General features: G+C 35.5%; 1 protein-coding gene across 4 annotated transcripts in view; it reads left to right on the top strand.

The window, feature by feature from the left end:
• Positions 1–17,282, top strand: part of LOC131672143 (uncharacterized) — a 984,265-nt gene that overhangs the window by 719,509 nt on the left and 247,474 nt on the right. For all 4 annotated transcript variants that reach the window (XM_058949194.1, XM_058949184.1, XM_058949166.1 and 1 more), the window contains 2 exons: positions 5,764–6,210; positions 6,287–6,469. In XM_058949194.1, coding sequence (XP_058805177.1) covers positions 5,764–6,210; positions 6,287–6,469 — 630 coding nt within the window. The remainder of the gene's footprint in view (positions 1–5,763; positions 6,211–6,286; positions 6,470–17,282) is intronic.

The following is a 17,282-nucleotide window of genomic DNA, read 5'->3' on the forward strand; positions in this document are numbered from 1 at the left end:
CAGTAAGCCACAGATACTCAAAAATAAAATTACTAAAAAACACTTACGAGAACAGCCTGCAGAAAAACGAAAATCAGTGCATTGACACTTGAATAATTGATTTATACAAACTATTCAAATAACATTTTTCATATTATTATAACAAAAAATATTTATATATGTAAATTTCGGTAACAGTCTCCAACGATATACAGGGCTGCATTAGAACTTTTGATTTACTATCGTTGATACTTACGATCAGCTGCAAGCAATGAAGCGAACACAAACCGCTCTGCTAATAAAATGATTTTTTCAATAATCTTAAGCTCGCCAATCGAATGTTCATAGGTTGTTTTGTTTTGCTCGATTTCTCATGAATATGTAAAAGAAGAAATAAATAAATGGTTCAATAAACAAATTTAATTATCTATTTTTCAGAATATGTACGAGAAGACTGAGCAATCAATAAGTTTATGAACAATTGATAGGGCAGCGTAAAATTATTGGATTAATTATATATTTCTTAAAATAAATCTATTAGCTTTCGGCTTCTTTACTTAACGTCGACTACAACCTACAACTCAATCAATTGAGGTCTGACCTGTAGACTGATGCGACCTCTCACGTCGGCAAGGCAAAACAGACGTAAAGCTTAACATGAAACAGAAACTAAAAGTGAAATACCATGAAATCAAGTCATTATTACAATTTTAATTACAATAGTAAACCATAGATAATTTCTCAAAATACCAGAAATTAGTGATTTTGAAAAATCACATAAGTCAACAAGGAAGCAAAAGTCCACCGATGTTATTATAGGATTATATTCTACAATACTAGAGCTACTTAGAAAAACCTTGTTTGATGAAAAAGATGATGTTCGTATTTTTTAAATGTACTTTAAAAATTGTAATATTTTGTTATTTTCGGAATAATAGCAAACTTTGAATACACATATCTTTGGTCCTAAATAAGCTGGCGAGGTGGGCGGAGTCGCAAATAAAAGCTCTTTTCAATGCAACCAAAAAAATATCTTGTAATTTTTCATAAATGTCAAACTCGAACGAGAAACGAGGTGGTAACTGGACGAGACGATTGATACGGAACTTGAGGCTGTGGCTCGGAAGGAAATTTGGTGATGTAAATTTCTACGTCACCCAGATCTTGACGGGCCACGGGTACTTCCGACGGTACCTCTACAATATAAACAGATTACGAACACCCGATTGTAAGTACTGTGGACACGAACGAGACGATGCGGAACACACGTTTTTCGCGTGTGACCGCTGGACAAGACTCAGACAGGAACTGGAAGAAACGGTCGGCAGCATCACTCCTGATAACATCGTGGCTCACCTGCTGCATGAACCCGAATGGTGGCGCTTAGTCGCTACCTATACGAAAACTATACTGAGACGTAAGAACGCGGACGGTTGCCTGACAGATGACTGAGCAGACAAAGTGACGCGACGTAACGAAATATGGAGGAACGACGCGAGCGGACGAACACAGACAGAACTTCCAGTCAGAAGTAATATCAACATAGTCCCTGGCTGGGGGGAAGAACATCAAGGAGATGGCGGTTTAGTGGGTAGGCCTATCTTTTTTATTTTCGGGGAGTCCCACATAATCCCTCAGTCAGAAAGACTAAGGGGAATCCGCAACTCCTTGTAAAAAAAATAATAATAATAATAATAATAATAATATATTATAATGATTGACAAATTTGAGTACAAAAAAAACTTACCCTGCCGACCGTAAATTCACTGACATACTTCTGAATTTATGTCTTGCCGTATACTAAATACACAATTCTTTTGGAACTGCTATTGTTCAACATAAACTTAAATAAGTCATATTTTGCTCTTATTCTAATAACGGTAGAACTTTAGACTACGTCCGCAAAAGCTATGATCTCTCTATAAAAAAAGGCAGATATTAAAAACACTGAAAATTATAAGTTAAATATTACATCAGGCAAGCAAAAAACATCTTATGTTTTTTCGTCTTTGTCCATCAGAAAACCAAATTGTGTATCGCTTTTGTAGGGTAACATTTCAGCACGTCCTTCCGCATCCATTACTAATAAAATTGCGAAAAGATTCACTATTAAATATTGCACAAGTGTTCATCTCTTACTCATATTCAAAATCAGATGTATTTTTATATTATTATATAAATTAATATACAGGGTGAGTCATTTTAATCTATGGACCCCCATATTTCAAATTCTATGCATAGTACAGAAAAATTGTTCAGACAAAAGTTGCTCAATACCAAGGGAGCCATATTTTGGTAACCTTAAATTCGACCTTGAACATAACATCAAGGTTATTCTAAGGTCGATATTTTTTTAAATAGGAACCCTTACTTTTTATCTCGGATTCGGATTCTACGTTAAATTCTACGTTCAAATCTTGTAATATGTGTGTAGTTTAAATGACCCCCACCCCACCCCCAAAGTCATTTCGAGGTCAATCTTACATTTTAAATGGAACCCCTCATTTTTCGTCGCAGGTTTAAATTCTACGTGAAATTGTACGTTCAAATCATGTGATATATTCGGGGTCCAAATGATCCCCACCCCACCCCCAAAGTCATTTCAAGGTTGATCTTACTTTTTTAATGGAAACCCCTATTTCTCACACCAGATTTGGAAAAAGCGGGAAATTATTCGTCCGGAATAATATTCAAAGGTTTATTTTCATTACCTTCAGAGGTTTGATTCATGAGAAAAATTTTTAAAAATTGGATAGTAATTTTGTTAAGTTTTCTAATGAAGCAATCGCTGTAAAAGTATCTATTTGAAACATGTTAACTTAAGCGTGACACTGTTAACCTCGAAAGTAACTCAAATAAGAAAATATCGACTTGTCCCTTCCTCCTTTCCTTTTCCCATTCTCTTCTTTCCACTCCCTGCCTTACTCATCCTTCTCCCTACCCTACCTCTCGTATTATCTCGCTCCTCTTTTCCCCTCCCTCTCACTTCATGTAATTAGTCATATGAAACGGTTCACCGTGTTTGATTTGAGAGATGAATAAATTGAAAATTATTGGTTTTATCTTAAAGAACTTAAGATTTAATTAAATTTATTTAATTTTAATTTCAATGCAAAAAAGTGTAGACATAAATATCTACTAGTTATTCATTGCAAAATCATAAATTCCGAGGAATGAAAAATTCTCCAGTAACATTGTTAATACGCAAAGTCATGCATAATACTTTCATGATTGTAAACTAGAAAGTTTTTGCTTCGTATTACTTTTTCTAAAATCTTGTATTCATTACTAAAACTTGATTAGATTATTACATATGTAAGTTAAGGTTTTATGTCCTTGAGTTATTTTGTGGACGCATACTCAATAGAGATGGCAGATTATACGCCTACTAAAATTGTCAATATAATAATGATTTTAGGGGAATGTCATAACAATTATGCAGCTGCATTGAGACTGTACGCTAAACGGTACCGAGACCGAAGACATCCTACTGATATGACAATAAGAATCTTGTCTGAAAGAGCACGTACCGGACAGCTGGTGCGCCAACGCCGACGTCATTAATACGACGATAATGACGTGCGCGTATTGGTTGTTTTAGCAGCTGTTCATCTTGATCCACACATTAGTACCAGGCAGATTGAAAGACAAACAGGAATACCGCAACATACAGTCTCAAGAATTTTAAGAGTCCATCGCTTACACGTTTATCATATTACTCTGACGCAAGCCTTGAGACCACATCATCTTTTGGCGCGTGTTATTTCTGTTAATCGGCTTTAGAAATGATAGAAAATGAGTCTCATTTTTTATTATTTTATTATTTTTTATGTACTTTTCTCAGATGAAGCTATATTTCACAGCGATGGATAGCTCAATAGGCATAACTGTCACTATTGGTCGGACGAAAATCCCTACTGGTATAGAGCTTTGGACCATCAGAATCGATGGAGTCAAATGGTATAGTGTGGAGTAGTAAATGTCTATTTGATTGGGCCCTATTTTTTTGACGGAAACATTGATAGCCATACTTATAGTTTCTACGGGATTACCTACCGAGACTTTTAGAAGACGTTGTCTTAGCAACGCGAGTGAGAATGTGGTTTCAACATGATGGTGCTCCAGCACATTTTGCGTCAGGTTTTAAATGAAAACTACAATGGCAGATAGATTGAACGACAAGACACAGTTGAATAGCCTACTTGCTCTCCTGATCTGACATCGCCTGATTTTTATTTGTGGGGATACTAAAAAAATGTTTATGTTATAAAGCCCACGACCATGGACAATATAAGGTATAGAATTCGAATAGCTTGTGAAGTCATCTCTCTAGCGATGTTGCTTAAAATTGTGGATACTTTTGAAAGACGAATACGATTGTGTATTGAAAACAACGGAGGAAACTTTGAACAGTTTATCCGTGGCTAATGAAATCAATTGTGTTAAACGTGAGAGGCAAGGGGACTCACGTTAAACAAGCACCCCGATCGTGAGAGTCAACCCTTTAATAACGCTTCTCAATAATCACTTAATAATCTCTCAATAATACCTCAATAACCCCTCAATAACCTCTCAATATGTCTTAGAAAACTACTTTTACTACGACTGCTTCGTCAGAAAATTTGAAAAAATTATTATCCTACTTTTTAAAATTTTGCTCTTGAGATGACCCTCGGAAGGACACGAAAATAAACCTTTAAATATTATTCCGGACGAACAATTTCCCGCGTTTCCCAAATTCGATGTGAGAAGTAGGGCTTTCCATTAAAAAGTAAGGTTGACCTCGAAATGACGGGGTGGGGTGGGGGTCATTGGGACCTCACATATAATTTGAACGTAGAATTTAACGCAGAATCCGAATCCGAGATAAAAAGTAAGGGTTCCTATTTAAAAAAAAAACATTGACCTTGGAAACAATGACCTTGACCCATCATGTTCAAAGTCAAATTTAAGGTCACCAAAATATTGACCCCTTGGTATTGAGCAACTTTTGTCTGAACTATTTTTTTGTACTATGCATAGAATTTGAGATATGGGGGTCCATAGATTAAAATTACTCACCCTGTATATTATATAAATTATTTTACCACAGTATTTATTTAACAATGCTTAGAATAATATATGTTTTTAGAAAATATTCTCACGTACGCCAAAAAAGTAACATGTATAAATAAAATTTCTGAATTAACTTACTTTATGTTTCAATTAAGTCTTAAAAATAAGTAGTAAAGTCATGAATAATAATCGATATTGGACACTGAAGAAAAAATCCGGCTTTCGGTTGACTAGACTGTGCGACTGCGTGCTGATTGCGTGCTCAATTAACTTAATTATGAGACTGTTACATATATTTAATACAATACAATGGTGCTTATGTGCCACGTTCACGTAACCAACTTTCAGTCAATCAAATCTCGAATGAAATAATTTTATTTTACAGGTCATCATTTTTTGTATAGAGGATCTGCGAAGTCAATAAATCTTCTTCTTACTATGTTTCCTTTCAAAAGCTCATTTTTTCTCATCGAATTAGATTACGATCTTCGCGATGTATAGAATTCGCAAATGAGCTCCAAGTATATAAAACAATAACGACTAATTAACGATTAGTCTTATAATAATTAACTCAAAATTGGTCATATTAATAAAGGCGTTATACATTCTAAAATTTCCTTCGTTCAATTTTTACTAATTACATTGCACGTGTTTATTTTCTAATAAGATATCGACATGCAAACTAATTTTATTTTAAAATATTTTTATCTATATCAACATATTTTTCAGCTCGATTACCGACTAAGAATACTAATGCAGTGAAATGTGATATTGGAATGGCATCGATTCTTCCTGCAAATTATCCATACTCGACGCCTATAAATCCTACTGGTTTATGTGGATTTCAACCAACTGGTGGTGCCTTTATCACAATGCCAATATCTCCAAAAGTAATCAAACCAATTGCAATTCAGCACACAGGAAAATTAGTTTTATCTAAAAATATTAGTAAACAAAGTAATACGTTACAAGATGACAAACAGAAGTATTCTAATTACATACAATCACCACCAAATTCCTTTAAAAAATTTGCTAATAATATTGATGAAGATATTGAAATAATATCAAATAAATCAGCATTGCCGCCTGTTACGGATTCTACTATTACCCAACAGTATCACAAAAAAATAGCATTACAATCGAAAATTGATTCGGATATTGATACGTTAATATGTGGTAAATATTAAAATATCTTTAACCTAATCTCTTCTAGCAGTAGTGATATTAAGCAATAATTTCAATGACGTTTTAGATGATAATCAAGAAAATTTAAGAAAAAATCTCACGAATATGAAAACTGACTCAAACAGTGTAATAGTTAGTAAAATTTCTGAAACAATTACACGAACATCTGATCATAATCAGTATATAAGATGCTCATCAATGGTTGCTGAACGAGAACCTTTCATCGAAACTTCGTTAGAATCTTTAAAAGGTAAGTTCACTTAATATTCGGTATAATAAAGTAATGTTATTTATTAATTTCTTTTATTCTATTATTACAATATACAGGGTGTCCCATTTTAAACAAACCACCCAGAAATTTTCGACAGTTCGCGTTGTACTAAAAAATTGTTCAAACAAAAGTTTTTCAAGATGATGAGTGCCATTTTTCTATTAAAATAGTTTTGATCTTGAGATTTATTTTCAAGGTCATTTGAAGGTCGAAGTAATTTTCTCAATTGGAACCCCTATTTTTTATCCTGGATTCGAAGAAAGCGAGAAATTTTATTTTCAAACAATGTATTATATTCTAGGTTCGGTTGATCCCCTAAAATCATGTAGAGGTCTTTATTATTTTTTTTTATCTGTGCACGCAAATAATCGAGCAAGGGTAAGGTTTAGCCAGTTGTTTAACAGTTGTTTAATTTTAAGGTAGTTATGTTGTATTTGTTGTGGTATTTGGAAGGTTATATCAAGATCAAATTTCGGACGTACAAGGATACGAGTACGGATACGGGAGGCAAGATGCTGTGCTGCAACGGTGACAATGTCTTTACTACCCTGAACTCGCTCTATACCTATTAAATAAATAACAAGTTACAAGCACGGAAATCACAGAAATGAATACACATTGAATTTTATGTTCCAATGTACTATATCTTATTTATTTATGATCTAAATCATTTATTTAATTACATGATATGGTAACGAGATTTAATCCTAAATCGACACATAACAGCCAATTTTATTATTTCCAATACCAGTTCACACAATTATAACATAATCTCCGTGCTACACACAGACACTTTTAAGTCTGATGAAGTGTGCGTGCTTCTCATTCGGCTGGTTATTACTCGTAATATGATTTGCTAAGGATTTGCCGAAATCGAAAAAAGGATTAAGAGGTGTTATGGCTCTGTTCACTGGACGGTTGACTTTCTCTGACTGAGGATAGCAAAGCGATCAGTGGTAGCTTGTTAACTCCCGGCCTTCTTCTGCAACATCATCTTGCTGTCGGCTCCTTCATCTCAACGAAGTTAGCCATGGTTTAAGGCGAGTTCCATCGAGAAAACACCAGCAGGCAGCTATCGCTTCACCCTCGCTAGCGGAATCTAAGTATTGCCTTCGGAGCGTGCGTAACTCTGTCATAATCTTTATCGTTAGATTTCGCATTAATTCTCTACTATTAATGCTGATTAGTAGGAGACAATTAATGCAGAATGTCTCTTCTATTCGTTGCCATAATGTAAATAGCGGTAAATCTGGAGCCTATTATGTGCTTTCGATGGTTCTTTCGTGTAATTGTGTGCATTGATATTGGAAATAATAAAATTGGTTGTTATAATATTCATATTCATATTCATGACGACGGTTACACAGCTAATGAAAGTAAGGTATCGATTACCCAGCTAATGAAGAGAAGTTAGGAATATCCAACGGATAAAGGCAAGACGTTGACTATCTAGTAAGTTATGATTAAGGTAACGCTTATCTTATAAGGTGCTCAAAAATACTCCTGTTCAAGTTTATGCAATGTTGAATTCTACGTTCTAAGTTTTCAACTATGAACAACAAAACGTGTCCAGGAAAAGCTCTATAAGCTTGTGTGATGCGTTGCATCATGTCTTGTCGTGTTATTGGTTACTGTGCATAAACAATGTTATTCAAGTAGCCCCATAAAAAAAAACTAGGCTTGTCAGATCCGGTAATCTTGGACACCACTCAATAATGTGATTACTAATACCTATTCATCGTCTTCGGAATCTTTGATCTTTCGGTATTCAGGAAGCGATGAATCATTAATGAGCGATGACACGGTTGACCATCATGTTGTAGCTATAATCGTCGTTTTGTTTCTGGGTCCACATTTTCCAATAATTGCGGTAATTCATTCTGTAGGAATACGTAATATACTGTCTTGATTTCCTTATAGTTTTCTCAAATGATAAAATTTCTAATAATGGAAAGAAGGAAAATAGTGAGAGCTGGAAATTCACTAAATTTTAATTATATTCAGCAACGTTTCGTCAGCACATTTGCTGACCTCTTAAGTTTTTATTAACAGAAAAACAACAAATTATTAACAATAAAGTTGCAAATTTAATTTGAATGGCATAGAATTATATGTATATGTGTGTACCTGATTTCTCTCGTAGTCAAATTATTATAGGCTAAAACAAATAGCTCGTAGCCAGTCACGTTACAATGCAGTAAGAAATCAAGTATTTCAACACACATATATATATATTCTTCATCTATCATCCCTTCCTCATCGATCTTAATAAAGACTTATAAATATGACTAAGATATTCTATATCCTCTTTTCTATTTAAAGTGTTTTTATGTAAGCCGATGTGCAACATTTCGGAATTTCTGCGTTTCTTGTGATTTTTTCATAATCCAATATCTTAGCTTTATCCCAGTCAGATTTTTGTGAGAGAGTTCTTCTAAGTGTACGTAGCTACTACTGTATCTGAGACAATGTTTTTTTTGTGTTCATTTAATCTAACTTTCAAGGATCGCTTACTTTTACCTATGTAGACCACTGAACATAGTTTGCAGTTAAAACTGTAGACAATACCAGTCTAATAAATCAGATTTGTCTTTTCCTAAACGAGTGAACTCTTGTAATGGTTTTTGTAATAAAGGGATTGGAGTAATGTCATGTTTTTTAAACACAGAAGAACATTGTTTAAAGATGTTGCAATTATTTGGAATAGTGACTGTAGGTAGTTTTTGATTTATTAATTTTTTAGAATTATTCTTCCCTTTTTTATATTTGTTAATCCGTTTGTGTATGTAATTTTTAGAAAAAAATTTTTATTTTATAACATATATTTCGTGTTCAACAAAATTTATTATAAACAAATACTTGGAAGCCAGATGGGCTCCCCCCTCTCTTCTTTATTGGCTGATATTGTAATAGAAGACTTAGAGAAACACTGCCTGAACGTATTGTGGAATAAATATCAAATTACTCCTGTTTTCTACTATAGATATGTTGGTGATACTTTGATGTGCGTTCCGAAAGATAAAATTGATTAAGTTGTCGAGACGTTTAATTCTTATCATAATAGATTACAATTTACGTTTGAAATTGAAATGAATTTTATTCCATTTCTTGGCTTAAAATTGATCAGAAATAATAATAAATTAGAATTTGACTAGTTCAAAAAAAACAACACAAACTGACAAAATTTTGAATTTGAACTCAGAACATATAATTCATCAAAAAGTTAATATTGTTTCAAATTTAGTTGTCCGGGTGTTTTTACTTGCTAACAAAAAATTTCGTTCACGCAATTTAAAAATAGGTACTAATATCCTGAAAAAGAATAATTATCTATCTGAATTTATCAAAAAACACATACACAAACGGATTAACAGATATAAAAAAGGGAAGAATAATTCTAAAAAGTTAATAAATCAAAAACTACCTACAGTCACTATTCCAAATAATTGCAACATCTTTAAAAAATGTTCTTCTGTATTAAAAAAACATGACATTACTCCAATCCCTTTATTATAAAAACCATTACAAGAGTTCATTCGTTTAGGAAAAGACAAATCTGATTTATTAGACTGGTATTATATACAGTTTTAACTGCAAACAATGTTCAGCGGTCTACATAGGTAAAAGTAAGCGATCCTTAAAAGTTAGATTAAATGAATACAAAAAAAACATTGACTCAGATACAGTAGTAGCTACGTACACATAGAAGAACTCTCTCACAAAAATTTGACTCGGATAAAGCTAAGATATTGGATTATGAAAAAATCACAAGAAACGCAGAAATTTCGAAATGTTGCACATCGACTTACATAAAAACATTTTAAATAGCAAAGAGGATATACAATATCTTAGTCATATTTATAAGCCTTTATTAAGATCAATAAGAAAGGAATGATAGATGAAGAATATATATATATATATATATGTGTACTGAAATACTTGATTTCTTACTGTATTGTAATGTGGCTGGCACGTGCTGTTCGTTTTAGCCTATAATTATTTGATTACGAGAAAAATCAGGTACACACATATACATATAATTTGCCTGTAAAATTACATTTGCAACTTTATTGTTGATAATTTGTTATTTTTCTGTTAATAAAGCCTAAAGAGGTCAGCAAATGTGCTGACGAAACGTTGCTGAATATAATTAAAATTAAGTGAATTTCCATCTCACTATTTTCCTTCTTTCCATTATTACAAAATTTATCATTTAAGAAAACTATAAAGGAATTAAGACAGTATGTTACGTATGTAGCTAATTAATATAAGACGTTATTTTCCAAGTCCATTAATGACATATACTCCGATATTTCCACATTGCGTACTATTTCGATGTACATACGTAATATAAAGATCAACATGTACCGAATACATTTTAGTATCAGACAGTGTTATAGCAGTTTTTACGCAGTAAAAAAATTAGCTTAGAACAGAAAATCATTTTGAAGTTTTATGAAGGAACAAGGAAGTGATAGCCAAGGAAACGAATAAAATGGAAAGAATTGAAAATTAACTAAGCATAGATTAATATACTATATCATTATTATAATTTTCTAGGAATAATAAATGGACAAACATTCTACTGAAATTAGGCAAACCAATGTAAGTACTCGTACCATTTCTAATTTCTCTACTCATTTTTCTTTAATTAGGTTTTCGTTTATTAGGTTATTAACAATTTCAATTTATAATATTAATCGGTAATTTTTATTGTCATAGAAATAAAGTCAATAATAATTACAATTCTTAGATTACGTCGTCACAAGATATAGTATGTATTTCATGTTCATAAGATTTAAAATTTACTCAATTTGAAATATATTTTTCAAAATATTATAACAAACGGCTTGTAGTTCGTTTTGTCTCTCTCCCTTCACGAAGCCAGTAATAAATATATCTATAATATTGCCATGTATTTATTTGTATAAGATGTTTGCAGCGCAGATGTCAGCGAACCGGTAAGTGATGCGTCAATCATTGGATAGTCGACGCGGACCTCGCGGAGATGCGATTATTTTCGAGGTGCGAAAGAGAGAGTAGACATGATGAACACAATTTCTGTTTAAAACGAGTAGAGCTAAAACGCAGAGGTAGATTGATCTGATATACTTCAAATGAAGCTTAAATCTTCCTCAGAAAGATTACACTCTCATTTATGCCAAATATCCATTATAACCCAGAATTATATAAAAGACGCAAGTGTCGTGAGAATCCGGTCTACAATTTCTTAGCCCACGAGTAGAGCTCAAACGCAGAGGTAGATTTATCTGATATACCTAAATTGAAGCAGAAATTTTCCTCATAAGGTCTACACTCTCATTTATGCCAATTATCCATTATAACCTAGAATTATACGAAAGACGCATGTGTCGTGAAAGTCCTGTCTACGAATACTTTGCCAACGAGTAGACCTAAAACGCAGGGGTCGATTGATCGGATATACTTTGAATGAAGGCAAAATCTTCCTCAGAAGGATTACACTCTCATGTATGCCAATTATTCATTATAACCCAGACTTATATGAAAGATGCATGTGTCGTGGAAATCCGGTCTACGATTTCTTACCCCACGAGTAGAGCTAAAACAAATTGGTAGATTGATCTGATATACTTTGAATGAAGCCGAAATCTTCCTTAGAAGGTCTACACTATCATTTATGCCAATTATCCATTATAACCCAAAACCAGACCATAGGTGCAAAGGTCGTGAAAATCCGAATACTATTACTACGATTACTTGGTCCACGAGTAGAGCTAAAACAAATTGGTAGATTGATCTGATATACTTTGAATGAATCCCAAATCTTCCTTAGAATGTCTATACTCACATGTATGCCAATTGTCCTTTTAACCCAGATTAATACGAAAGACCCATGTGTCCTGGTAATCCCATCTCTGATCACTTAGCTAACGATTTGAGCTAAATCGCAGGGGTCAATTGATCTGATATACTTTTGAATGAAGGCGCAATCTTCCTTAGAAGGTCTACACTCTTATTTATGCCAATTATCCATTATAACCCAAAACCGGACCATAAGTGCATGTGTCGTGGAAATCCGGTCAACGATTACTTGGCCCACGAGTAGAGCTAAAACAAATGGATAGATTGATCTGATATACTTCAAATGAAGCCTAAATCTTCCTCAGAAGGATTACACTCTCATTTATGCCAAATATCCATTATAACCCAGAATTATACGCAAGACGCATGTTTCGTGAAACTCCTGTCTACTATTACTTTGCCAACGAGTTTAACTAAAACGCAGGGGTAGATTGATCTGATATGCTTCAAATGAAGCCAAAATCTTCCTTAGTAGGTCTACACTCTCATTTATGCCAATTATCCATTATAACCCAACCCAAATCCAGACCATAGTTGCTAGGGTCGCGAAAATCCGGCATTTGGCATCCATTTGGCATTAAAGCTTGAGTCAATGTTATGTAATATGGATGGAATCTCTGGAAATGCATAATCCTACTGGCTGTTGATCTCGAGATTTCAGTACGCTTTTGAATGGCACGCAAATAGATATGATAATCTAAATCAACCAATTACCAAAACAACAAGAATTCGTAGATCATCAGTTATCATGATGCATCGACGATTTCTGCTTATTTGTTGTCGATTTCTCTTTACTCAATGATTCAAATTCTCACGTGGTCCAGGTAGTGAAGCCTCCTCGGATAATGTGGTCTTTGTTGTTGTCTTTGTTGTCAAAAAGCTCTTATTTGCCGATTTAGCTGTAACTTTGTAGGCTTGTCCGGAATTACCCCTGATATAAAAATGATTGTTTGATTCTTATTACCCATAAAATATGCTGTAATATGATTATTGTAATGAAGGCTGTCAAAACATAAATTTCTCAGTTATTAAAACACTCTGCCTAGATGAAAAAAATTCTCCAAATTTCAAGAGATCTTGTTTTAAAAATAAAGAGGAGTACGCTTTACACCATTCCAAGAACTTCGTACAATGATAAAAAAAAATTATAACTTATTTTATGGGAGAAAAGAATTTTTTTTTGGAATCAACAAACCGGAGAGAAGAGTCACCTTTGTTTGACCACTGCAATTACCTATAACTTTTATTTCACAATTTTATTGTATATGTATTCCAGTAGGACCGATTAAGCGAGAAAATAAAGAAAAAATATCTTCGTTTGACCAAAATAAATTTTGTTTCATCAGGAGAATGCACGATTGCACACTTGCTTAATTTCAATGGCAAAATTTAAGGAATTGAAGTTCGAATTAGTAGACCATCCATCGCATTCCCCAGATTTGGCCTCTAGTAACTTTTTTTTATTCCCAAACCTAAAAAAGTGGCTTGCCGAACAACGATTCATCTCGAAGGAGGAGGTCATAACAGGAACAAATGGCTATTTGGAGGAAATTCCACATTAATTTTTTCTAAAGGCTTAAAAAAACTTGAAGGACGCCTGAAAAAGTGTATCGAGCTTAAAGGAGATTATGTTAAAAAATAAAAAAAGAATCTACCAAAAAAAAATTGTTTTTCTATCTTTTTCTAAGGACTTATTGATCCACTCTCGTAATTTAGCTATAGCCTCTGCTACCTTTTCTTGGTTTATTGCCTTATCTATGTTCTTTATAAGAAGGATTTCTCTTTGGTTCATTATCTGCACCTCTGCCGTTTTCCGGACAGTGTCCATGACCATTTTTTCAATTTTGAGTTACTTCACCCCGGGTCTGCCCAGTTCCTCTTGTCTTAGTTCGTTTAATTTTCGAGACCTTTCTACATCCTTCAGTTCCTTTGCAACCTTGATCTTTAAAGAATATCTGCATAAGACATCTTACTTACTGCTTTGATTTTTATAGCGTCGAGGCAGGATATCTTAAGTCTTTTTTAAGTAACTTTTTGGCAGCTGTTACTGGGAGCTGGATGTCCACCACTTGTGTATCACTATATAGCCCTCTGGTTCTGATGCTGCTACTTGCAGCTATCTCCGGCCCGATAACTACAGCTATAACTTCCATCACATCCTCAGGTGTAATGATCTTATCCTTGTCTCTGATCCTGAGGATTTCCTTGTTAGTCAGCAGGTGTACTTTTGCTGCATTCTGAAGGGTGGCCAGGACCGTCTCTTTGATGTTCGGTGACCAGGTCCCTGGTTTTCCTAGTTCGAGGAGCCATTCTCCGGCTCTAGTACGCCGTATTCGGGTAACTCTTTCTTCTATCTCCTTTATATTAGGTGATACTTTAACCCTCAAGATATCGGCATATGACGTCTCGCCCAGTGCCTCGATTTTAATGGCTTTCGGTCAAGGTTTTCTGCTTGTTGTTTTCTTGCTCTTATCCGCTCTTCTCCTCTCCTTCTTGTTGGTCTTCTCATTGATCTCTTCCTTGTTTTTGGTTCTGCTCTTCTTTCTCACCTCTTTTCATTCAGCGGCTTCTGATTGCACAGCCTTCTTCCCGCCTTACGTTGCCTTTGTGACCTAGTCGCTTTTTGATTCCGCTTATTTCTGCTATCCACTTCTCTTCTAAAGACTGGCGATGTTAGGGTCTCGCCATCCCTTGCCGACTGTCTGTTCCCGGTCACTTTCTAGCTTTCAGGCCTTAACTCGCCGTACTCTTTGACATTTCGGTCCGCACTCCTGGCCATGGTCTTGAGTTCTGCGTGGAGGTTCATCGTTAGAATGAACTCCACCAGCTTTTTTACCTTCTTTTTAAAACTCTTGAAGTTTTTGTCAGCTTCTAGTGCTTTTTCCTCCATATCTTCTCTCTCATTATTTAAACTATTATTTTCGTTTATTATTGTTTCCACGAGTACCTGGGAACTACTGGTCCACTCCGGCATATAGCCTGGTTGCCAGAGTAATGCTAAATATGAGGGAGTTTTGCCAGGCGCTCCCAAGACTACGTGTGTGACTCTCTGTTACCCCCGAGAGACAACCAGGTTACATCGGCACGGTTCGCTTCACACCTTTAGCTTGGGGGATCCGTTACCCTGGACGGGGACCTCTTAACAAGATGCTATTATGCAGGTCAAATAAACTTTTGTTTTTTTTTTTAATGAGGTTGCTACTCCTCCCCATACTCCTTCCCTACTTAATAAGAAGCAAAGCCGGCGGTGGCGAAGTTTGTGTGTGTTTTTTTTTTATATAGTTGGAGAATACTTTATGCACCTAACAAGCCATAAGCGGCTCTTCGTGTGTAAGACTGACCTAACTATCCTAAACTAAACTCCTACCCACTAAACTCCCACCTCTGTGTTCTGCCTGTATCCCCTGCGGGAACCGAGGCTAGGTATTATTTCTCTGAGGCGCCGGTTATATATCTTCTTTTGCCATCGTCCAGTCGTCTTTTCTCTTTGCATCTCTCTGAATCGTACGGTCGTCTTCTTTTTCGCATCGTTTGGTCATTCTCTGGACAAACTCAATCTGAACACCTACATTCCTCTGCATTGGGTGAGGGAGTCTGAACTCAACCCACGTCCCTTTCTAGCCTGCTAAAATCGGAGAGCATTTTGGTGCCTTGTTATCCTATGGACATGGGTGACCCCAGAGCTTACGTTTCTCTGCATCGGTTGGGGTGGCCACGCTCTATCTACTATTTTTCGGTAGTTTGAGAGCGCTTTTGTGGTTCCATAGTCTGTCGCACCGCGCTATCTACGAGTTTTTAAGCTGATCGTGTCCTCTTATTTCACTTTCTCTTTCTCTTTTGATGTTGTTCAGCTTATTCACAACAGTCGTGAAAAATGCTACTACCCCCTCCTATTCTTTAGTGAGTTAAGCATACAAGTCCTCAGGCCCTCGGGAGATAGAAGGCCGTTCCACGCTGTACGAAAGTGTGCCCGCTATTCTAAAAAACGAGGACATGCGAATAAGACATGGTCCACGTCTTCGTCCATACCAGGGCAGACCGGACATTCGGCGCCTTCGCATACGCCGATGCGGTAGAGATAATTAGGAAAGCAGCCATGGCCAGTGAGCACTTGTGTCAATTTGAAGGTGATAACTCCATGACTTCTACTCGACCACTTGTTAACATCTGGAATGATGCGGTGGGTGCATCGGCCTTTCACCGATTGTTCCCCTCTCGTTGCCATTCTTGGTTCATCCCTTATATCCATCTTTCGCTGCACGTGTGTCTTTCGTCCCAATTATCTTCGTTACTTTTTTCTTCGCGGTTATTTTCCGCTCTCTGATTTGCTATAATATGCTCTGATTTGCTATATAGGTCGATAGGTGCAACTCCTGCAATCACCGAGACAGTTCTATCTGATACAGTAAGATAACGGAATCCACAACAGACGAGAAGAGAAGCCTTCGTGACTGCTTGGGTTCCCCAATATTAAGCACGATATCTACCAACTCTCGAGCCACATTCGATGTCTTATTTCCTGCACTCATGAGATGGTCTTTGAACGATAGTCTTGTGTCCAATGTGACCCCTAGATATTTCAGTTGGTTTCCTGATCGTATCTATTTCCCTTCCATATCAAAGATGGTATATCTTTTTTTCTTCGTGCGGGAGATGAGTACTGCTTCTGTTTTTTCTGCGGCCAGATTTAATCCGTGGTTTTTCAGACATTTCGCAACTATCTCGATTGATACGTCTACTAGGTATTCTATTTCCTTTGTTGTCTTTGCGGTGACCATCAGTGCAACGTCATCTGTAAAGGCTACTACTTGAACATTTGGAGGCAATTGCTGTCTTAACATATTGTCTTACACGACATTTCATAGTTGGAATGTCAGTACTGATCTCTGTAGCACTCCTCTAGTAATGTTGTGAGAGTGTATACCATCGTCGGTGTAATAGTGTAGAA

This window comes from Phymastichus coffea, unplaced genomic scaffold, assembly GCF_024137745.1.
Source record: "Phymastichus coffea isolate CEN01 unplaced genomic scaffold, Cenicafe_Pcof_1.1 PCOF00011, whole genome shotgun sequence".
Classification (NCBI taxonomy): domain Eukaryota; kingdom Metazoa; phylum Arthropoda; class Insecta; order Hymenoptera; family Eulophidae; genus Phymastichus; species Phymastichus coffea.